This window comes from Scaptodrosophila lebanonensis, unplaced genomic scaffold (genome assembly GCF_003285725.1).
Source record: "Scaptodrosophila lebanonensis strain 11010-0011.00,11010-0021.00 unplaced genomic scaffold, SlebRS2 tig00000043-arrow-pilon, whole genome shotgun sequence".
Lineage (NCBI taxonomy): Eukaryota > Metazoa > Arthropoda > Insecta > Diptera > Drosophilidae > Scaptodrosophila > Scaptodrosophila lebanonensis.
The window spans coordinates 12,224,071-12,248,955 of NW_022060545.1; the positions used below are offsets into that span (position 1 = coordinate 12,224,071).

Here is a 24,885-nt window from a genome sequence, read left to right on the forward strand (position 1 = left end):
CTAATTGAAAAATAAGCATATTCAATAGAACTTCCACATCGGCATAAAATCGTATCAAAATAAGTCCCTTGGACCTGTATTTCAAATCATTGTTCTTTAATAAATAACAAAAAGTTCGATTTCATTTAGTTTCATTCACATAATTATATTTATTTGTGTGTATGTACAAAAAATCAATTAACTAATTAAATGTTAAAATGAAAGGTGCGTTCGAAGACTTGACAGTTAAAAAATATGTATGTGTCGTACGAGTGGTTTGTTTAACTAAAATGTTTTAAATGATTGCTGGCAGAAATGAAAATTTAACTAAATTTTGTGTTCATTTTAAAAATAAATTATTACAATGTTTTATTAAATGTTTGTTTGCTTGTGTTTTACCTTCTTCTATTTCATTTGTTTTTGAAAGTCACAATTAATCTCGTTGGCTTTATTTGCAATTATATTGTAGTACTAACGATATGAAAGAAATGTCACTAAACTTAACAAATAAAATGCTACAAAATTTCAGCCTCGTCGTCAAACAAAATAGCCACCGATCGCTCAGAAGCGCCTTTGTAAGTTGTAAGACATCATTAATTATATTGGTTATAAAAACTATTATCATCACATTTCATAATTTTACGTTTTCCTTCATATTATTCATGATCATCTCTTATATGTTTATCATCTTCACATTAAGCTTAACAAATGGGGTTCATTATGTCTTTTTGTATAGAAGCTTAAATCTTTTGCTATAAGTAAATGGTATTGGTTTGATTTTTCATTATCTTCTCGTATTATCTTGAGTTAAAGCGCAGACGGGCCCTGATTCGCATTATTATAGTGGCGCGCTTAAAACCTTGTAGCCTAATGTATAGTTGTCTAAATTGTTGACTTGCATTGTTTACACAGAAAGTTAAGCTTAGAAGCAAACTTAGCTAGCCCGGTAATAGTTAATTAGTAAGTTAGTTCGTACATCTCATACTTTTTTATTCCTTTTTATCTTTTTTGGTATAGCACTGCAACCACTCTAAGACATATATAAATAAATTAGGACTTAAAATTAACAACGGCATTAAGTTTCGAAATAAAGTTGATTTCCATACGCTTAATTTTATCATTTTCCATAATTGTATAAATAAATTAGCCATAGTATCACTTATTTTGTATTTTAAGAAAATAACCAAAAACTAATTCAACTATAAATTATAAAAAACTATACAACAAGTGCATGGAAGAGGTTTTTCTTTTTTTTTAGAGTTCTACACTTAAGGAAAGCAGCAAGAAAACTCTCGTCTCCAAGCCAACACACAGAGAGGACAGGAGAGAGAGAGCGCGCCAGAGAGAGCGTGCACGAGCGTGCATCGAACACTGCCCAGTGCCAGTTAGGGCCTGCCACTGACCACATCCACTAACATGAACCACCAAGCTACAACACATTGAAGCATACAGCCCAATAGCACAGCACCAGGAGCCATCCGCACCGCAGACGGCAAACAAAAATAGGAGCGTCAGGAACAGCAAAGCCAGCGACACCAGAAAGTTAATCCCGCGTTCTCTATTGGGGCAAACAAATCACGACATCTTGATGCCCAGGGCACGACTTGAGTATTCGTAGACCACGTAGCTAATGGAAACGGCAGGCAGCACTTTCAGGAAGTTGGGCGTTATGCCCCGGTACAGTCCCGTCAGACCCTCCTGTCGCACAATCTTGCGGAACAGTCCGGTCATGGTGTCCTCACTGCTGTGCGCATCGCTGCTCTTCAGTGGGATTTGTGTTTTGCGTTTTTGGTTCAATATTGTCGCAGCAGCTGAAATGGAAATGGATGATAATGGAAAATTATCAATAAATCATTAGCATTTAAAACGACTAAATAAGAAATAAAAGTTTAGAGTACTACAAGTAGTAATGCTGTAGTTGATGAAAAGATTTTTAAACGTGATCTTCCTAAAATAACTGAACAACATTGATGCTTTGATAGCCCTTTTTGAATGTTGTCTCAGGTTTTAGTCTAATAATTCAAAACTGAATTTAAAACTTTGCCCACAATTGGCTTACTTCTGAAGACGTGAAACAAGCTTTATGTGTCCATATAGAGAACATAACTGATTCGCGAGATATGACTTGATTACAAAAATTAATTTGTCTAAAGACGCCTAATCTTTCCATAAGATCTCAAATGATCTTTTATAAACTGGAATTCATTTCCAAATAATTCACATATACTCGCTCGATAAACTTACCTTGTGCCTGTAGCCGCGTTCGCACTAGGGCCAATGGATAGGAGCACAGCTGACCCAACGCACTGGATGTGCTGCCGCATGCGAGAAGGACCAGAAAGCTCGGCTGCTCGTTATTATCATGGCTAGCAATGTAGCGTCGCTTGAGGGTCTCATAGACGGCCAAATCGATGCCAGCATAGGGTAAGATGCCCAAAATATTCGGCACATAGCCACGATAGAAGGCACGACCACCCTCGTTCTTGTAAATTTTGTATGCCGCATCGGCAATGCCTTTGTATTGGCCGGTCTTCCGCAGAGCCAGTCGTGTCTTTAATACTTCCATCGGATAGATAATGGTCTGCGAAATCCCGCCCGCCGCTGCGCCCGCAACGAAACGCTCCGCAATGGTCATTTGCCGTGCACTATCACTGCCGCGTATCAAACGCTTCATTTGCTCGTAGGCAGCGAATTTAAGCGCCGTCTCTGGTGCGATTTTCAAGACATTGATGCCATTGCCACGCCACATGCTGCTCACGCCGCCCTCCTTCAACATAAGTTGCGTGCACTCTGAGATTCCCATACGATGTGTTTGCACCTGCGGGTAGAAAGAGGTAAAGAGTAACGAGATTAATGGCTTTTGCTGGATTTTTGTATTAATGCCATCGGCTTACCTGTAGATACACCTTGATTCTGTCGAGCGGTGCTGTACATGTGCGAGACACTCCACCCGCAATGCCACCGGCCACCAAATGACGCCACCAGAGACCCGTTTGCATTTCCTTTTGTGTAAAGTCATCAGGTACGTTCATATCCTCGCCAATGTCGAGGTACTGGAAATAGTGCAAGAGAGAGACAAATTAATATTGATTGCACAATCCTTTAGTGTTATTATTGGTCAGTTTAAAAAAAATATAAATAAATTGATTTCAGACCCACGTAATAAATAAGGATTATCAACTCGGTCAAACCATAATTCAACGGCACCAAAATTGAGCTTGGAGCAGCGTTCCCGCTCTCCTCCTGTAAATATGTATTCTTTTTCAATTTCAACTCGATTTCAATTCAATTGCTGCTTTTGTTTTCTTGCAGTGTAGAGGGAACAATTTATGCTGAATGTGTGTGTGTAATACCAATGCGGCAATTAGCATTTGTTTGCTAAAAATAAGGCAAAGGCAAAGCACAATCAAGAATGGCAGCAAAAGCGAAACGCGAAAAGGCGCCGTGGCTAAAACCATCTAAATACAAAAAGAAGCACAACTACAAACTACAGACTGGGGACTATACGTAATGTACACCCGCCACTCTTCACTGCCCCGACGCACAAGCGTTATGAGAAGTCAAGATTCATTCATGGGCACTAAGAGAAGTGAAGTTTTCTCTCTTGTTGAATTGTAGGGGTTTTCCCAAATAATCATTTTCTTTCTAATAGGAATCGCTAGTTTGGAGAGAAGATTTGTTTAAAGTAAATTCATTTAGGATTAGGATTTCTCTAAATATTCACGTATATGTACATATGTACATATATTCATTAATTTCTAATCAAGTTATTTTTTTTCGCAGATAACACGTTTTGGTTTTCATTCGCAGCGAATTCGTAGAAACAGACCTCAATGCTTCAAAAGTTATTCGAGGAAATGTATTGTTTTTTTAAACTGAACCATTAAGTTTACTTCATTCCTATTACCCATGCAAAGAAGTAGCCTAATTTTGTTTCTTTTTGGTTAGGAAATGACTCTTACGGAACAGATCGCCAATATTTTTTATAAATCTTATATGTCTGCTCCTAATGATTTTAGATAACTTTCTGTTCTTTTCTGTTCGTTTTTCCTTTTTCTGTTGCGGAATGCATGGCCAATAATTTCATGTGTAGAAATAGGCTTTTAACACCTTTTTCCATCACCTTAAGCCTCCCCATTACATGTTTTCGTCGTAATTTTCTATTACCCGTGCCTAAAAATTGCCACGTTTTGTTTTCTTCTCTGTTCGTTTTTCTAGTTTTTCTTGCGGAACTGGGCGTTGCAGTTGCCAATGCTTATATCATGTGGGCCAGCTAACACAGACACACACAACTGTGTACATGAACATTTCATTATTTGTGTGTATTTTGTAAATGTCCGCCTCTACAATATACACTATTTTGCATTCAGAATTTGCTCTAGACGTGCTTCTTCTGCTGCTTTTACCAAAAGTTGCGTAATTGCACAATTAATGTTTTGTTTTTCTATTTTTACAGTTATTTTGGCTAAGTCTCGGAAATTGTAATTTTATCATTTGCCGTAATTTCGCGAAAATTTTTAGCTTGCCTGTTAAATTTTGTGGTTGATAATAAAAGAGGCGGTCAGATAAGCAAAATGCGATTTCATTGAATGTCTGGAAACACAAGTCGTTGAGCCTGTCTGAGCGTGATAATTAAAGCAACAAAAATAAGCGACAAAAAACAACAACTGGTCTTGTGATTTCTGATAAGTTTCTGACATTATAATTGGCGAAACAAGCAGACGACAGACGAATGCGCAGAAGAGATATTCAAAAGCGATATTTTGTTGGCTGAAAATATAATTTCATAATGCGCACAAAATATGATTAAAAGAAGGAAAATTGTTGGTAAAAAAAAAACATCTGTGTAAAAGTGTAAAGTATTACGGTTATGTATATTCTAGTGGCTATTGGCATTGAACATCTTTTGAAAAGAAACTGATGCCTTAATCACTGCTTCATAGTAACTGATCAATATGAATAGCAATATTTTTTATTTTTTTTCTAATTATCAAAAATTGCAACAATCGTTTAGTTTTGTATAGAAGCTTAAGCTTTTCATTTACCAACAAATTTAAAATGTAATTTCAAGGTAAATTCAGCACATTCAACTACTTATGCAACTACTCAGAGAAGACCCATAAAAAATACAAATGCTAAGTACAAGTATAATAAAAAAAACCCTCAAAAAGTTCAATGCTTTTTGTTTCGCTGAAGCGAAAAATGCCATTGAAGTCAATTTTCTGGTAAAGTGCGCGAGTAATTGCGGCAGTCAGTGTACATAACTACTTGTATGTGAAGGATAAACCATGCATCTAGTGTATATCTTTGTTTAAAGCAAGCCAATTTAGCCGCTATGTACAACAAACATAGTACGAGTATATGTATGTATGTGTAGTATGTATGTATGTACGAGTGAATGACCAATGACAAACAAAGGAGGATGTGCCAAATGATTTGGCATTTTATCACACCAAATACAATTTTGGCAAAGACGCATAATACGTATGTATGTATATGTATTTAACGTTTAGTATCAGATTCATTTGAAGCAAATACATATTATGTAGAGCGATCGGAAACTACGTCACACGACGTCATTGCGAAAAACACCGTCTAGTTCAAAGTTTAGAAACATCGACGTCATGAGAATGGCAAATACTTCCTAGAGGCAAGAAAGCTCTCTCTCCTTCTAATTTTCCGCTCTTATAGTCGTTTAGGCATTGTATTGTTGTTCTATTAATTTGCACAAATAAAGAAGCTTAAAGTGTTTAAGCTTGAACCAATTCCCATAAATATTTATTTGAATTATTAACGCTAGCATATCACATGTCCACACATCTGAATAGTCGAGTTGAGTTTGAGTTCACGCTTTAGATTTTGACTTTTAAAGTAAATAAATAAGAGAGCAGCAGTACTAATGTGTATTTTGCATTCTATGCACAAGTATGGAAATTTTTCACGATTAACAATTCTAGTAAATTCTACAATCGAAACAAGTGTGCAATAATAAATCCTAAGCTGATAAAAAGTTCCATTCAAAATCTATAATCTAAGGACTACTGAGTCGGACTGTTTGGACCTTATTCATCATGATTTTAGATTCCTGCAGCTATGTATGTATGTATATATTCTAGAAATTACTACGTAGTGTGTGCGACAATTGGCAACAATTTGTTTCGGTCAAGGTCAGTTAAGCGCATAAAAACATAAATAAATATATAGTACATATACTATACATATAAATAAATATGTATATATATATATTTTGGTCATAAATTTAGCCAAAGCACATGACTGCGAAAATGTTGTATATATGCACTCGAATGTGTGAAATGGTTTATTTTTAAAACAGCTACGCATTTTTTTGGCGCATAAACGTGGAAGCAATTGGCAAAAAGGAATTTATACAAACAACAAGTGTTGAATGCAAATTAAAGAGACAAAAAAAGACAGCAACTGGTATATAGTATGATAATTTTAAGAAATAGCTGTTGAAATATTGATTTAGTCAAAACAAATTTGTATGCAGCTGGAAGTCTTTGTTAGGGAAAACAAAAAACCCGAAACCACTTACAAGCCAGCAACGGCCAATCAAGCAACTAATTCATAATAAACCTTCAAGGCAAGCGCAACTAACTGACTGACTGACTGAACAATCAAGCATATCAATACAATGGAATGCAAGTTAAGCCTTTGCCACTCAAACCAGCATGAAGGCAAACTGGGCCGCAGAGTTGGCTTTTCAAGCAAATTAAAAACCCCCTGCTTGCAACGCCATGGAACTGGAAATGTGATTCATTGGAGCTTTACAGCCAGTCGATATCTACATTATATCATTAGCATGCAGATTTTTATACACCAGAACTAACTGACGTTGTGACGCAAGCAGACGCTGATGTCAACAAGTTCAAGTAAACAGCACATTTAAAGAGAAATGATCAACAAGTGTATAAAACCATTAACAACAACACCAACACGCATTTGACGTCATCAGTGTGTGTGTGTGTGTGTGTGTGTGTGGTGTTAAGTGAGGGAGAGTGTAACCTCGCAAAATAACATCGGAACAAGCATTACGTGTGGTATTATGACTAAGCACATCAAGCATACGCTATGTGAGCAGCATAAAATGTTGGCCAAGACCAACCATAATGACGTTGACAACAAACATGCATATCAACGAAAAAGTTAACAAAAATTACAGCGAAACACCGTTTACAAAAGAGAGGACAAATGAGAGAGAGAGAGAGAGAGAGAGCTTGTCCACATCTGTCGTCGTTTAAACGATTTGCGATCGTCAAAGTTGTAGAGTTATGGGAGAGCGAAAGAAACGCTTTTGGGGCCACCGCAACCACCACCACCACAACAACAACAACAACTAAGACGACACACACACAACCGGTTCCATATCAGTTCGCTCGCATTTCTGTTTTTGGCGCGTTGCGCTGTTGCTAAGCGCCCGAAACAACGTGCTGCTGCCGCGTAACGCAAAGAAAACGAAGCCAAATACAAGCCTCAAAAGCAAAGACAAGACACGCTCGCAACAAATTCCTGACATTTGGGTCCGATATAATGAGACCTGCCAATTGCAACAGCTGCAAACGTCAAGCGAGCAGAACAGTCTGACTCTGGCATACCCTATAGCCGCTGCCTCACAAAAATGTTGATGAAACTTCAGATGAAAACTCCAAATTGCCCGACTGGTAAAGCCTATCTATTATTATAAGTGAGTTGTGCAACGATCTCTTCTATGATAGCTATGCAAAATAATAAGTCCAATACATGGACTTATTTGTAATAAAGTTTGGAGTCAGTTGCTCTTATGCTTCATTGATTCTCAATGTTCACGCAGCCTTCGGGTACAGGGTATAATGAAACGTGCAACGTCAACACTTTAGTTGTTATTTTTAGCAGCTATGGTAAAAAGATTGCTCGCTGCCAGCTAGGCACTTGAAACATTGGATTTCACTGCAGCGATACAAAATTTTATTGAACTTCTTTGGAAACAGAAATGTGCATGCATTGAAGCGGACAAACGATAAGATAAATAGACGCGCGAGACTCTGCCGAATGAAAGAAAAAGTCCCGACTATGAGTCAGCTTCCGTTGCAAAATTGGAGCTGCTAAGCTTATAAATAGCAATGGCATTCTTCATAGTCTAGTTAAAAATAACTAAGATATACTTTTGACCAGTTTGATAAAGTACCCTGGCTGGCATTAGGCAGGCTAAATAGAATAAACACAATTGGAAATGAAACTCATCATTAACAGGCCTAAACTGTACAAAAGAAATAGAAACAGAATATAGTAGAAGCTTATCTTGCAAGTCAATGCTAGGCATTGAAATCTAATCGCTTGTTCCAGGGGCAACAAATATATATATTCATATGTAAAAAGAAAAGCAGCTGCTAATTGCATGTGGAGGGGTGCTAATTAATGACTTGAGCGAAAAATGTCCAACTTAATAAAACTCATTCGCACACATAATGTCAATCATTGTGATGTCAGAAGGCAATCAAATATGAAAACCCACGCACCCCCTTGCGATGGGAAATACTCATTTAGCGCTTATCTTTGAGCTCTTAAATATATTCTATACTCGTATATTTAGTTAGTTAACACCTACCCGTCCCATCATGTCACGAAATATGACAACGAAATCCTCCATCATATCACCAGCAACTGCCATTTGTTGTATATTGTGATAGTCGACTGGCAAATTATATTGGTATGTGCTATTTCGTAGCATTTTGTTTAAACTTATGCAACAGAGTGCAGCATCAACCGAAAACAGATTCCAAGTATGTATGTGTATATCACAGTTTAAGTTTTTCTATTTTTCTTGCAATTGTCTTTTACACAATATTTTCTAAACAATTTTGTTGCAAACACTTTTTTTGGCTTTCACTGGAAGTGTTGCAAAAATTGTTGTTTAGCTTTAAGTAATAACAATTGCAAACTTTCACTATGTAGCTCAGTCTTTAGCTTTTTTTCCAAAATATTGCAATATAAGCGGCACAAGACTTTTGAAATTCGGTTTGAGCCAACGAAACAAAACGCGAACAATGCTTGGTTAAAAAATTTCGCGCTTTTTTGAGACGTTAGCGTTACAAACGAAATAACGGTCAAGTAATTTCCGCTTCAAGTTGAAATTATATAATCAACGCTCAGGAGCGAGGAAGAGAAGAAAATTGTATTTAACGCGCGTGCACTCAACAACAACCAACGCGTGAGCCAGCTGGGACAAGACTGAGCAGCCAGCGAGAAATGATCGTCTGTATAATTGACGAAGCTTTGCGACGCAAGCTTTGAAGTCGACAGCGACGCCGGCGTTGACGTCGTTCGGGCGCAAAGTGCAAAAAATGGCGTTTGCTTTATGCCTCAAGCTTGCGCTCTCTCTTTTTTCTCGCTCTCTCTCTCTCTCGCTTTCTTTTGCGGTTGCTCTTGCAGCTTTGAATTCGTCGCCTAACCGTCATCATCCTTACTAACCAAGCATGCCATTCCACCCCTTCGACCACCCACCATTCTGAGGGCAGCACACGTGCCATTGTAAGCTGGCCTGTAAATTAGAACCGAATTGCTGTCAGCTGAGTGCTGACCACGACGTATACGAAATATTTGATATCGCATATCACGCATACCACTCGTTGCCCATTTCTCAGTCTGGCTGTCGAAAGAGATCGCTTAATTATAATATGTATTAATCATATTTGCAAGTCAATGGGCTAGACAGTCGGGGTTTTTTGTTTTTATTTTTTGTTTACAGCTTGATTCTCATTAACACTTCTTATAAATGTTACCGGTTTACACCGAAATTCGCAATGGCAATGGAATGAAGAGAGGCATAGGAAGGGAGCGAGAGCAACACTCACACATACCATTGCAATGTGCTGATAGGCACATGACAGACGCTCATATACACATATTCGAATGACGCTGACAGTCACCCCCAGGCTACTGCGTCGTTACTCTTACATTCATATTAGTTTTTACACGCGCCGCTTTTTTGATTTATCTTGTCACCAAACACACACGCAAACATACAAACAAGCCCATCAAGTGGGGCGTTGTGTGTAAATTGTCGCGTCGTGGAAATTTTACATATTTCATGTATGTATATTGTAATTTATATGCAAACACATTTGTTTGCAGCATTTTCCACAATTTTCCATCAGCTCGGCAAACAAATTTTGCAGCTCAGTTATGAATGCATAGCTAATTTGTTACTTAGTCCGAAATTGTCATATAAATGTCAAAAAATATCATGTCATATTATATTGCTGCCATTTCTGCCTGTCACCAACTGGAAACAGCCAGAAATTCATGCAAGAAATCATTAAACTTGACTCTCCCTTATCAACAGCGCGAGCGCAAAATTCCCAAAAATCTATACATATTATATACTAGTACTTTCTACATAAATGTGCAAAGATTAAATTGAAACTCAATACAAATATTTATTATATACACCACAGCAGCAAGAACCAGAGGGAAAAAACTAAGTTTAAATATCAATTACTAGAAGAATATTGTTCTACGAAAAACCTCAACACACAAATTGTATGCCCAGAACCCAACGGAATAATGCAAGTGCGATAGAATGAAATATATATTATGTACAGAGGCCTACGCCACGATTTCAATTTGAAACTCAATACAAAAAACAATCCAAGTTTAAATACTTGTAGCAATTGCACGACGGCAATTTTTCTACGAAAACCCCCAAGACACACCCATTTTTATGCCCTATATTTGTAGAGGAAAGGGAAAATACAGAGTTTTTGCAAACACTCTCCACACAAAGGTAATGTTCTAAGATTCTACCGCAGCAGCATGAACAAAAGATAATAAAAAGCACCAGACACACCCATTTTTATGCGCTGTACCCCTAGGGTATGGCGGGTTATTCATCAATTTAGTCATAAGCTGATCGTATAATGGATAATATATAGTATTTCTATTTGAAACTCAATATGTACGTTTAAATATACGTAGCCACAGCAAGAAGAAGAGAAAACATCCACAACACGTTGAAATGGGTTTCAATATCAATTGCTAGACGGCAAAAGTTCTTTGAAATAAATCAAGACACACCCATTTGTATGCACTGTACCAAGTATAGAGTAAATGTACATATGTTTTCCAGAACGTTTGTCTCAGGCTATAAGTGCTAAAGAATGCCACAATTTTTCTTCTTAAATATTATATAATAAGCCGCAGGAACTTCGAAAGGATTTTGTATTATTTATTAGAATATATCAAAAGTAAAATCCCCACACTATATTCTGCGTAGGGAACAGACATTCGTTTATCACGTCACACTTGTCTTATTCATGCTCAGATAAAAACGTGTTACGACTAAGCCTCATTTATTATATGAAGCTTTGTAGGAATAATTACTGTTTATACTTGTAGTCTTACAGTTTATTTAGAAATGTTTACTTCTAAATCGTGGAAATCATAGCCAAGAGTTTTAAGAACCGCTTATAAAAAATATTGCTAATTCTTGAGAGCTGGGCTTTACAAAAATTTCAAGTAAACACCGGTAGTATTAAAATTGCTAAAAGGTATTGTTAATAAACTTAAGTGCTTTACAAATATATGGGACGCTGGTCGGAAAAACAGTTTCGCTTATCTTACAGAGTGTCTTTCAGTCTTCCAATGGCCTTCTAAGTTTTTTATTCGCAGGGCTTCACCCGAATAAATCAACAGGTTGTAATTAATTTATTATAGGTTCCATAAATTAATTGCATTTCAATTGTTCTATTGATGTCGTGTCGTGCAAAATATTGTAACCTCAGTCCAATATTTTGGGAAGCAAATAACGATAAACAACAATTTAGGCAATAAATAGCAAGACCCACACAATACTATAATGCAAGCTAATGGTCTAGAACTTTGCACCGTATTGTTGCATGTTCTATACATACACGCTTAAATAATAAATGAGATAGCGTTTGAGGGGGTGGAAATAATCCACAATTCCCTCTGCTAATTGAAACGGGGGTTGACATCCAAACTGACAAAATGTAGGGGCAGTGGTATGTCATGTTGAGTTATGCAGTTTTAGAGGGCGGCACGTAATTAAACCTTAAGTAACAACTACACGTGTTAACGTTGTTTACTTATGTAACTCAACCCGACATGCCCTATAATAATAAATAGTAACTTTTCAGTAATAATCAATGTTACAACATATGCTTCAAGTTCCACCTAAGTAGAAATTTGAAACTTCAAACAAAGTATAAAGTTGTGAAGGCAAGAGATCGAGTATATCGCTAATAGAAATATTGCATTTGAAAACATTTTAAAAGCCACTTACTTGGAGTTTTGAAACTAAACAGAAGAAAGCAAATCATCAAAGTATTTAAAAAACTATCGAGCACATGCCTTGCAAATATGAACCTTCATAAATAGTCCTTCATATGTATTAAATAACAGTAAGTTTTAAAAGCCACATAAAATATTAATTTAAAGAATATTTTCATTTCAAGAAACGGTTTTAACCCTTTTATTTAAAAAACAACAAGTTAACAAAACTATTGGTTGTGTTTACTAAACAAACATCTATAGAGGAATAATTACCTATTAATTATGGTAAAGGCTTTTTCACAACGTTAAAGGAACTCATAGTTTATTCGAAGTCTGACTAATTTAAAGGAATTTAGGGAAGTGACAATGTATTAAACTAATTCTTGATTAATTAATTGTAGATAAGCAAAATGGTGTAAAACTATATAGACAGTCAACCGATATTTACCTTGACCAACATAATTAGAAATTTGAACATAAATACACAAATATACACGATTCTCGTTCACAACTTAGGCGGCAATTGTCGAGAATTTTTTATCGACATTTGTTTATCAAAATTTGCACATAAAATGTATTTTAAGCATTTTTGCTTAAGAATCAACAGAAGGTTACGCGAATGACCCCAAAATATCGTCTAGGCCTTCAAAGTAATCAAATCTTTATAGTAATTAGAAATTTGGTAGCATTTCTTATCACACGTGCCAATGGCACTTCATCCTTTATTAAGGAAACCAACCGGTTCCCATTAGTTTCATTTAAGGAAAATTAGCAACAACGCAATTTGCGTGAAGCGTGTGTCCAAAATAAAATCAGACTGGCAAAAACTGTGCTCAGGTTATCGCAAATTTTGAACTTTTCCACTAATGTTTTTTTTTTTCGAAAAAACGCAAGTTCTGTTATTAGTAAGCAACAATTTCTATAGTCAATTCATTGTGTTTTTAGACTTTACCCAATACCCAGAATACAATGTGTGCTATAAACAAGTGTGCGCGTAAATATTTACTGTAAAACTATTTGCGACAGAGAAAATCGAATGCAGACAAAGCGGCCAGGCCAGCACAGTAAACATAAGTTTTCTTATCAGCTGCGCGAAAAATTCCAATAGCCATGCAAAAGGTTCGACGTCAAGCTACACGTAATGACCCAATCAATCAGGGGCGATCTAAGACGTGTTTAGGCCCCTCAAATCTGCACCTGTATACTTGTAGAAATGTAATTGCCAGCCAAGTATAGGTGTGTGTTTTTACACCGGAATCTCTATTGAAAAGTATGAAGCAGGTACACTGACCACGTTCCGCATTAAAGGATATTAATAGCATGAAATTGAGATACGCCACTACTGCGGCAGTTGACTTTTACTTTTTCTGACTGATTGCGAAAAACAAGTTCAGGGGGCTATCAGAGTGTCTCAAGGTTAAGCGACGAGCACACCGGGGCGTAACATTTCATTAAGTTAATGGTGGGTTGGGCCCGTTTTCCGTTGAGAATCATTTGCGACTAAATATACGCATACAAATGTGGTTGCTAGCTAAAAATAGCCAAGATGTGGTCGACGCCAGTCAGAGACAACGGAAACCGGCTACTAATGAAGAACCGCTACAACTTTCAAAAGTGTCTGGAACAGCGTTCTTAAGCTGTTGCCAAGTTAAAGACGGGAACACAGATTACAAAAATGCTGTGTCGAAGCGAAAATACCCTCGAACATTTTTTAAGTGAATAGAATTTAAGCCCCTCTCTTTCTAAAAAGTATTGGAACTCTACAAACAAGAAGAGTAGATAAAGCTTTTAAAAGTACTGCTTATAGGGCTGACTAAACCTCCAATAATCTGCCAGTAGACGTCTGTCAAATTCCTTTTACCTTCTTAGTGGGCAGGATCAGACATTGGAGTGCCTCTATAAGGCACTTTCCACGTTCGATCAAACTACTTCTAAATAAAATAACTATAATAATACCTATAATAAACGCCAATCTAATCTAGTTTCCACAAGTGCATTAAGTAGATCAATTATATCTGTTTTTAAAAGCAAAAAAAAAAAAAACACTATTTTTACCATAAAATATTTTTTAAAATCAATATTAAGTATTAATTCAAATTTGCATTAACTCAAAGGTATTGTTATTTTCGAGATTAGGGCATCAATATGAATTTTAAACAGAATTGAAGCCTTTACAAAACGTTAATAACATGTTTCAAACGCGAATGCTTCAAAGAGCCGATGCTCATACGTTTTTATGAATTGCAAATCTCAATAGACGGAATTCTGTTTTGAATTTGATGAATATCTTTGGGCACCGTTGAATGAATTTCCAATCAAATACTTTCGAAATGTCATTAATTTCCACCTCACTTTAAGAAGGCTTTATAATGTCCATTCTCTGTCTGTTTTTGAGGATTTCCAAACTAAGCATAATGAGTAAATCGATTTCCAAACAAAGCATAATGAGTAAATCAAGTCGTCAGTCCAAAGCAGTCGACCTTCAAATCATATACGCCAATTAAATGTCAGGGTACATTAAACTGATGTGGCATTAAAAGTGTGTGTAGGTGCGTACATACATACATACTATATATACATATATACGAGTATGTGTGCTTGCACTTGCAAAAAGAAAACGTTTCGAGCGACCCATATATGTACAGATGTAGATAGGAGCTATAAAATATGTATGTACGTATGCATGCATGTATATACATACATACATATGTATGTATGTATACAAAAAGCTCTATTAGGGGGCTCGTTGCTATCGAGGCGACCGCCGATTGGCTGTCGCATTTGTTGTTAACATCAACGTGTACAATTCGAATGGAAATTGAAGCCAACTAATCTAAACAAACGAACATGTGCGAAATAATAATAACAAATTTATAATAAATTGAATTAAATTGTTTTTGAAGTCGAATTAATGCACATGACAAGGCACATACGAAATAAGTAAACAAAATAATTATGAGGCAGACAACAAAAGGAAAAAGAGTAACCAACGAAGACGTCACAACAACAGTTACTAAGTGAAAAGTCACAATGAGAGCACGTCGAGAGAGAGCACGGTGCCTGGCATTATCATTGATAATGATGAAATGAGCCAGAAATTTTGCATCATGCGACGGCTAGCTGCCTGCTCGCACTACAGAAAGACAGGGAGAGAGAGAGAGCTTTTAAAAGCTGCCCACGATTTTCTCTTAAAATGCATTTCCAATGCCATAAAAAGCTAAACACAGTGCGTAAATCATTATGGATTATGAGTGAATGCGTGTTTAATGAACGATAGGGAAATGCCTTGACTTGATTTTGAATGCCAATACGTATTTACGAGTATGTACATATATATACATATATGTTTGCATGTATATGTAGGTAGGTTGGGTGGCAGATAAGCTTAATGTGTGTGTGAGTCTGTGTGATTGTCCTATGGAGCTACACATACAAAAGTATGTGTGTATGTATGTGGAAGACTAACTAATATGATGATATAATAAATAAGTTAAACGTTTTTGTTTTTTTTTAGCAGTACCTTCAAATCTTCCTCAGTTAGTCAGGAGTGGTGGTTGTGGTGGTGGTGTTGGAATGTTTGTAGATACTACATAAACATTTATTTTTTGAGTACATATATCAAGAGTCGAGTGTTTGGTTTTGTTTTTTATGGGCGGACGCATAGTAGTAGTAGTAACGAAACAAGTAAGGGGTAAAAAGTTGAACAATTAGTTAAAAATTACGCTTATTAATTTATGCAAATTTATATATAAATATATGTATATATAATAAGGAACTCAACTACAGCTACAACTACAATAGCAATGGGGCAAAGCTAAACAGTCAAGTTTGCTCAAAACGCTCGACACCCACACCCGCATCCGCACACACATTGTACATATTTATTTATTTATACTGACTGGGCAAACAAAAGGCCAGACGCTTGAGCAAACTTTGTTGTTTTCCTACAATTCTTTGGGAACATAAAAAGCAAAAAGAAAGCAACAACTAAGCAACAAAAAAAATTAAATACAGACTAGAGATTTAAACGCAAATACTTACAGTAGAGTGCCGCCAAAACTTAATCAGGTCATGTATATCCGAAGAGGGTGCCAGGAGCATGAAATCCCGCCACTCATTAAAGCTAATATTTAAGCTGCCATCTTTGTCCATTCTGGGTATAATTAGAAAGATGGGAAATCAAATGAAAATATTTTATGGAGTTTCAAAGAGTTTAAGGGAAACAGGACTGTAAAATTCGGAATCGAAAAACACTTTAAAATCTACTTGATTCATGCCTCCAATTTTGAGGTTTATATTCTATCATCTAAGCTTTTATTCAGAACTTGAGCTTATATTCCAAAGAGTATAGGATAAATAAGACTGTACAAGCCTGTATCGAAAAACAACAATCAAGTTATAGTTGGGGAATGTGCCCGTCATTTTCTCTGCCAGTAGAGTTCAGAGCAACACGGAGTTTAGACTGTACAATTCTGGATCAATTGATCAACAAATGACTTATTTATTCTCAATATAAGTCCTTATTTCTTTCCTCCAAGATTTTACATTGTCTATACGTTATTTAAACTCATAAATACAGCACCTTGTGAGCAGTTTTTTGGCCTCGTCTGGTTCAATGTCCAAGCCCAGGTCCTTGAAAGCAGATATAAGCTCATCCAAGTCCACTTTTCCTAAATGAATGGGTAATACATTAAATATCGAGGTGTAAACTTTTTTATAATCTTTAATTACCATCTCGATTCTTGTCTAGGTGCGAGAATTGCAGACACAAATTCTTCTCATGTTCCCGCACATAATGCAGGAACTCTGCAAATCCGACATTGCCACTCTGATCCTTGTCCGACTGTTGTAGGAATTTCTAAAATGAAAATCAACCCAATTATTATCGGCAAACACATCTGTTCTTTATATTTATGATGTCACATTGGCAGGCAGCTGGTTGGCATTGTCTGTTATTGCCGAACATTTGGACAGTCTGGCGCCGACAATTGTCTAGCCTTGAGCGTATACTGTATAGACAAAAAAGTTCAAAGCCATTGCCCAAATCAATAGAACGAACTCAATTCGCGTAGCATCATAAAAACATAAGAGAATACGAGAAACTAAGAATGCAAAGGTTGACTGACAGCCCACGTGGAAACCATAAAAATGGTGGCATGAAAACCATGAAAAGTTCATAGCATTCGAAGAGTTTTATTCAACCAGGAGAGAAGTTTCCTAAATTTTGGTCTGAGAATACATTTAAATAAAGAACCACTCGACCGTTCCAAAGCTTCTAAGTGAAGCAATTTTAATTTTTAGCCAAACATGGAACAAAGGTTCTCGCTCGCCAGATTTGGCTCCCTGCGGCATCTTTCTGTGTTCTAAATATCTACAAAAATCGATTGGCAAATAGATCAATTTAAAATATGTATTACTTTAAACTATTTTATATTATAAGAATGACTAGTTTCGGAACTTCCTACAGATTTTTATAAAATTCTGCTTCTGAATGTTGAAATCTACTTTAAACGATTTTATGATTTTAAAAAGGGATTAGATTTGATAAAATAATTAGAAATAAATATTTAAAGCCGAACATGAACCATTTAAACATTATCACAATGGTTGAAGCTTTGTTTAAAGAAATTTTGCTTTAAGAAAATTACGTTTTTATGAAAAAAAAAAAACTGGAATGCAACATTTCTACAACACTTCGTTTAACGAATTCAAGTATTTCCCATTGTATTGATCGACATATTTTACACGATTTTGTTTTAGAAATCATAAAAAGACACGTAAGCGGTACTTGCACGATTTATCTTTTCATTGAAGCAGTGTGAATTATCGCCAATACATTCCATACTATACTATATATCTCAAAAGAGGGAGAACAAATCATCTTACTCAAGGGATATTTTTTGAAACTTTTAAATCAGAGGGAAACCTTTGTGAATAAATTAAAATGTGCCTTGAGAAATGCTGTGAAAAGCGGGCTAAGAGCGGTCTTGCTTCATTAAATTCATTTTTAAACACTTGCACAACTGTTTTCGACCTCTACTTGGCTTGTTTACAAATATCTGTGCAAATTTTTGCACTTTTATGCCAATTTTATTGAACGAGATCGGCCCTTATTAAGATATTTAGCTGCATAATGCTTTTTGACAAGATCAGATCTTTTTCCTTTCGGTTTCTCACAACATTGTGCAAATATTTCTTAGCCGTCAGAACAGACAGACAAGGAAAGGTGCAAAGTTCAGTTTGCTTGCCAAAATGAAAAGCTGAAAAGCACACTCAAAATAAATAGAAACATAGATATATCTAGCAATCGTATCTACCTCACATAATCAAGCAGCAAATTGTATTTTAACAATTCAAATTGTGACAGGAAGGTGAGACATTTGGTGCATATGGCCAATTTATGCAAATGCGGCTGCCACATGGCTGTCTGTCCCTGCCCCTATTTACAAAACAGGCACACACATGCCAAGCTCAAGGTGCCAATAGACCCATAGAGGAACATTTGTACGCTCTCCACTCACCTCCGCATAGACGCTCGACATGCCAAACTCGTGGAGGGCCGCTGACAAGTCGTGTATGTCAATTTTGCCATCCCCGTCGCGATCCAACTGCTTGAATATACGCTCGAGACGCTCCTCATCCTCGACAGGAATCTCCGAGGGCATGATGGGCAGCGGGGCATTTGCGACGGTATTCTGCGGCGGAACCGTGTTAAGGTTGTAGGGCATGTTGGCAAGATGGGCATGTTGGAGATTAAAGCCGAAGCCACCGTTTGCATAGCTGCTGGCTAATGTTGTCGACTTCAATGGGGCATATATGGCATTAGCCTGTTGGGCGTAATTGTAGCCAGTCGGTGGATCCGGTGTCAAGTCAATGTCAATACGTTGTTGCTGCTCCTCCTCCGGCAGTTGCTGCTGTTGCTTGGATTCTTGTTGCTGTTCCGGCTTCGCCCGATCCTGCTGCTGCTGCTGCTTACTTAATACTAAGGACGCGTTGCTTTCCGAACCGACTTGCTTTCTGACCATTCTCTAGACTCGATTTAACTTGGTCACAAGTGTTACTTTTTCTTTGTTGTCGCAGCAAACAAATTTCTTTTCGAATAAAATGTATATATTTGAATTTGTATTTTGTTGCTGCCGATCTTGGTGTGTGTTTGTTGTTGGCTCGTCGGTCGGCACGGGGGGATTCGTTTTTCAATAGCTGGTCTTCAAAGGCACGCGCATCGCGTCTATGGTCGGCACATTTTGTTAGCTGGCTTGTTGTCTATAAATACACAAATAGAAAACTTTTGTTGTTTATATGAATTAACATTGTTTTAAATTCTGTGCGTGTGTACATATGTGTATGTATGTGTGTGTATGTCTGAGTAAGCTAATAAACAAGAGCTTATCCCCAGACGATATACGAGTCTTGGAGTCGCGCTTGTTGCCAGCCAGCCGCCTAGCTAGCCAGACATTTTTTTTAGCTCGCCCAGCTGGTTTTGTCTGGCGCTCAGCTGCTGACCCAAAACTGGACTTGTGGCTTGTGCGGGACGTGAGGGCGGCGGCCGCCAGACTCGCGATGAAGTCATTTACACACTTTCTATTTTTTTTTTCTCATCATTTTTTCGCCTTCTCTGTTGAACTGCCAGCTGGGGCGTCAGCTCACATTGCATTTGGAAGCAATTGGCAGTAACATTGATTATTTGAAGGTTACGCGTTTCAGGAAGGAACCTTGAAAAATTGGCACACGCACCTACGCACACACATGTCCAGTGTGTGGGTTTTGGTGAGGGGGTGGGGGTGTGGGTATCGCTTGCAGGATAATGCTGGAAATTTCTATTCACCTGCACTTAAATTTGATCGCTTTATTTTATGCTCGCCACCCACACTTTTTATCCAAATTATACATATAATTACACATATATATTTGCTGACTGTATTGTATGACTCAAATTTCACACGAATATTTGCCAATTTGGCAAAATTTAATTTCTGTACGCGCGCACACACACACACACATACGCACATACATATGCAATTGGATACGCAAAAGAAAGCGCAGACACACATACACATAAAACATACACTGGAGGGGAGCCCAAGCGTAGCTATAACGTGGACTTAGTTTTATAGCTGCTTTCACAAATTTTGAGCACTGAAAAACTAATGCGCTGCTATTGAGCGATATAAACGGTGTGAATATACACTTTGAATTTTAATTAGGCGACGAAGACGACGGAACGAACTACTCGGCCGCACCGCCAACAGCGAAAATCTGGCAAACAAAATGGCCACCATGTTCAAAATCAGCCTCGTTGTGCTGCCACATCGGCAATAATAAGTGGGGGTGTGAGAGTATGGCAGCTCGAGAAATTTGTTTACATTTGGCTTGCACACTGGGCTAATTACTGAGCAAACATAAGCAAAATAAACAAATACAAACAAATGAAATTTTACGTTTTATATTAAATGGTGCAATTGTGTAAATAAACGAGATAAATGGCCATTATTATTAACATGTTTTATATTTCATATATGTATGTGTAATATAAATTCCGCAATTTACTTTTTCGCATATTTTGTTCATAAATTTTAATTTCCTTTAACTTGTTCTAGTTTTAGAAAGCTTTTTCTTTTCAATCGTGTTATTATTGAATTGACACTGTTTTAATTATAAAGTTTGCCTATTCATCAAAAAGCACTCAAAAAGCAAGATTTTAAACTTGGAACGAATTGGATAATTGGAGTACAACTTGATCAATTGATTGGTTGTTTCTTAAGTATACTAGTATACGATACCATAATTTGACTTTTTGAAAAGGATAGAACCTGAACCCATTTAATTTTAATGTTTTCTTTCGCATCAATTGTTTTAGTTATCAATACTACTGTAGACTGTTGAGCATTTTTCGACAGATTCGTTTAGATTTATATAAATTTAAAAAAAAATTTATATCGAAAAGAATGTTTAGCTAAGACTATGTTATATATGTTATGTTACACATATCGACCTAATTTTTATTTCAATTTACTGTAAAAATAATCCATTGCTAATGACAAAACCAGCACAGTTTAGAAAGAAAAAAGAAAAAAAATTTCAATTCTATATAGCACAGAGCTGTTTGTTTATTTATCAGTAGATATATATGCCGTACATTTATGCTAAATAATTCATTAAGTAGTTCTACATAAAATTGGTCTATAAATGTGAAAAAAAAAATGTAATGAAAAAGTTAAACTTTTTTCGTTGGAAAGCAAGACACAAACAACTTTGAACATAATATCGGTCGATTACATTAAATGCGCGTACAACAGCTTGGACTTAAAACAGAAACATATAGACAACAAATTGGTAAATTGAAAAATTAGAAGCAAAAACAAACAAAAATACACTCTGGTTCGGATGTGCTGATTCTTGTTTAGTTCATTAGAAGATTCCATGCATCTTCTTCGGCGCTGGGTTTGGCATTGGCGGAGGACGCGCCGGCCTTCGTTTTCACGTTCTTCACATCAAGATTTTCGAAACCTTCGCTTAGCTTTTGCGATGTTTCCTGTATTTTCATATTTCGACGAGCACTTTGTCCGCCGGAGGGGGTATTTTGATAGGATGTCTCGGCGCTCTGATAGTTCGTCGACTCGAAACCAGACCAGTCATCATCCTGGGTCAATCCTGCACTGGCGTTTCCACTAAGACTGCTAATTTGATTATGGTACGAGCTAGAACTAGTCATATGCGTCTTTTGATTGCCATTATCCTGCCAGCCGCCCCAATCGCTGTCGCTCACGCCACTCTGCTGGCCCAGACCACCAGCCAGATTGCCACCAACCGAATGCGAACGTTGATAGGAGCTGTCCTCAAATCCTCCACCGGGTTCGTTATAGCCACTTTGGGGAGACGAAATGTTGCTGCCGGCCAAATTGTTCCAGCCTCGTTTGCTAATGTCGGTTACCTGTGAAGAAGCAGCCATAAATTCAAATTAAAATTTCTTTAGAGTTGAGACTGATATCTCTACAGACCTTGTAGGCCACATCTGAAACACCACTCTGCACGGTTTCTAGCAAAGTGCCTTCTTTAATCTACAAAGCAAACAAAGAAGGAAAGAAAAACATTCAACTGATTGAAATCATAATAAATTAAAATAAATAAACTCTTACATAAATATGCTAAATAAGGGATAAGCAAAAAAGAAAATTGTGATACAGAAAATGCTTAAACTAATTAAAATTTCCATCTAAATAGCTTTTTACATACTAGGAAAGTGATGAATGAGTGCGTGTTAAACTTTATGGGCGTGAAAGTTTGTTAAATCGAATATTTTACAACTGTCTGTAAAACTAAAGCAATTTCCAAACAAAAATTAAAAAGATGTAATTGTAACTAAAGATCATCAATATTACCGGAATCAATCAGTATTATGGAATTCCTGAACACCTTATATACTTTGCGTGTAAATTACTTTCAAATATATATATCGCAATTGAGAACAAAATATGAATGAGGTTGAGTAAAAAGAATTGTATATATTTTCTCTACACACCTAACTCTAGAAATAGAGTTCAAGATTAAAAAGAAAGCAAAATTGGTTTTGGTATTAAATGAATTGTGACAATTTGTACTGACATTGCGACAGTCTATATTTAAAGACAGGGAAAAGTTATTTAATGTGTCTCACCGTTATCATTAATTTTAAAGCGCTTATATGTGTGAAAAAGTGATAATTAAATTAGAAACGGAACCGAAATGGAAGACAAATACATGTTGAAATTAGACTAACAGATCCCATGAAAATCTTTTAACGCAACATGCCCATATAGCTGAAGGCAACATAGCTTCCAAATGTGTAAAAACATTGCGGAAAGGTTGGAGAAGTTACTAAAACGCTAAGCTCGCCAAAATAAACACAAATTCCTTTTAAATTCTAGCATAAACCAAACTACAATTTCGTGAATGTGACAAAAATAGATAGTGATGCGATTGTTTTGTCACGCGCAAAGCCCTAATACCTTGGTTGATGCTGAATTGACGGTAGTGACGGCCAACTTAGAAGCCGTGTTGGCCAACTTGGAAGCGTTTGTTGAAAACAGACTCCAGCCGGAGGCTAAAGTGGAGAGTGTTGAATCGATGATCTCCTGAGATTGTGTTTTTGGTGGGGGATCGCGCGTGAAACCGAAACCAGCATATTTACCGCCCTGATTCGGTGGCAAGTGACTGTAAATAGATCCGTTAGAATACGTGTATACCTAAACAGAACATTAGTTTACGTACTCGGGCCGTGAAGCGTTCTCCACTTGGCGTCGATTGAAGAACTCGTCCTTCTGGTCTTTAAATTCTTGTGTATTAAATTGCTGATAACTCGTTGTATCACCATAACTGCCGCCGCCGTTCTGATAGCCTCCGACCCCACCTCCGTCAGCCCCACCATAACCTGTTGCGCTTGCTCGTGGCTGAGCGTTAAAAGAGCTACTTCCACCTTTGGTGGCGCTGCTGCCACTATAGGAATTGCTGCTGCCCAGTCGTGTTTCTGCCTCCTTTTGATTCCAGCTCTTGCCTTGCGCTAGCGTCGTAATCTTGTCACGATATAGAGCTGCGGCTTTGGTATTGTACCGTTGCGTGATGGGCGCCCGATCATTCCAGTCCGCCTGATCCTCGAAAAATTCGCGAGCATTCCGATTACCGCCCACCTTCATTTTCTCTAACTCAATATCCTTCCACTTGTCCATTGTCACGGACCGAACAAAGGACAGATGGACGCCAAGACTTCGATGCTTGCCCGAGCACTCCAGACATATCCAAATGCCATACGTGACGGACACCCATTGTGGGTTGTGTGTAGCGCACTCGAAGCATTTCTAAGTACACATACATACATACATATTTACAGAATGGAGATTGAAAACAGGTGCATTTGTTTGTGCGTGTGTGCGTAAACGTTTGCATTTATGCGAGTGCGTGTGTATGTTTTTTAAGCTTACCGAATTGTCGTCTTGAGGTTTCAACTCTTGCAACACTCGTCGCGTCCTTGGACTTGCCATGGTAACGGAAACAACTTTGTTTTAACAGTTGGATTCTAATAAATTGAAGTTTTTGCTGACGCTGGCGTTTAAGCTGAACAATATTGAAAGACCTATAAAGAGAGCGTGGCGGCTCAAGGACAAAGAAGCTGGCAACACTGGGGGCTCTATCGGGATGCACTGCACAATATTGGAATCGTTGTACTTTATTAATCACATTTAGCGTTGAGGTTTTAACTATAGATCTGCGCACTAAATAAAATTAATTGGCAAATAAAAGACTAAAGCGATTCCCACTCGCTTCCACTCGTCTTGCGTTCGCTACTCCCGAGTGTGTGTGCAAATTGACGTGTACTGCAGAGTTGCCATCTTGTTTTTAGTAGTAGCGACGCACAGTGGGGTGGGATTGCTTTATCGTTGCAGAAATCAGGCTATGAAAGTTTAATTAAAGTATCCTACAGTTTATCCGGGCTTTTTTTTTTGCAGAACTTGACTTCCTTATTTATAACATTTTAAAATTAATATTTTTATATCCTTTACTCGAAAGGCAGTATGAGACGCAGTACGACCCCCAATCATCACCATAGATTAATATTTATGACTCTATGCTGATTGGAGTTTT

General features: G+C 37.2%; 2 protein-coding genes across 7 annotated transcripts; both read right to left on the reverse strand.

The window, feature by feature from the left end:
- Positions 1-79: 79 nt before the first annotated feature.
- On the reverse strand, positions 80-20,487 carry LOC115622746 (calcium-binding mitochondrial carrier protein SCaMC-2-A). Of its 5 annotated transcripts, none has more exons than XM_030516795.1 (9): positions 20,337-20,487; positions 18,792-19,533; positions 17,002-17,128; positions 16,853-16,940; positions 16,312-16,423; positions 3,139-3,222; positions 2,874-3,032; positions 2,224-2,797; positions 80-1,790 (listed from the first exon to the last, which is right to left on the reverse strand). In XM_030516795.1, exons 2-9 carry the CDS (start codon positions 19,293-19,295, stop codon positions 1,555-1,557), a joined length of 1,884 nt encoding a protein of 627 aa, XP_030372655.1. In that variant the 5' UTR covers positions 19,296-19,533; positions 20,337-20,487; the 3' UTR covers positions 80-1,554. The 5 variants fall into 5 exon arrangements, with proteins under 5 accessions (XP_030372655.1, XP_030372656.1, XP_030372654.1 ...); XM_030516796.1 differs by having other exon boundaries at positions 20,324-20,487; XM_030516794.1 differs by lacking the exon at positions 20,337-20,487 and adding an exon at positions 20,096-20,249.
- An 859-nt stretch (positions 20,488-21,346) lies between these two features.
- LOC115622551 (ADP-ribosylation factor GTPase-activating protein 1) lies at positions 21,347-24,581 on the reverse strand. 2 transcript variants are annotated; one of them, XM_030516518.1, is made up of 5 exons: positions 24,225-24,581; positions 23,518-24,101; positions 23,256-23,460; positions 22,269-22,328; positions 21,347-22,201 (listed from the first exon to the last, which is right to left on the reverse strand). In XM_030516518.1, the coding sequence occupies exons 1-5, from the start codon at positions 24,282-24,284 to the stop codon at positions 21,671-21,673; spliced, it is 1,440 nt and encodes a 479-aa protein (XP_030372378.1). In that variant the 5' UTR covers positions 24,285-24,581; the 3' UTR covers positions 21,347-21,670. The 2 variants fall into 2 exon arrangements, with proteins under 2 accessions (XP_030372378.1, XP_030372379.1); XM_030516519.1 differs by lacking the exon at positions 22,269-22,328.
- Positions 24,582-24,885: the final 304 nt, after the last annotated feature.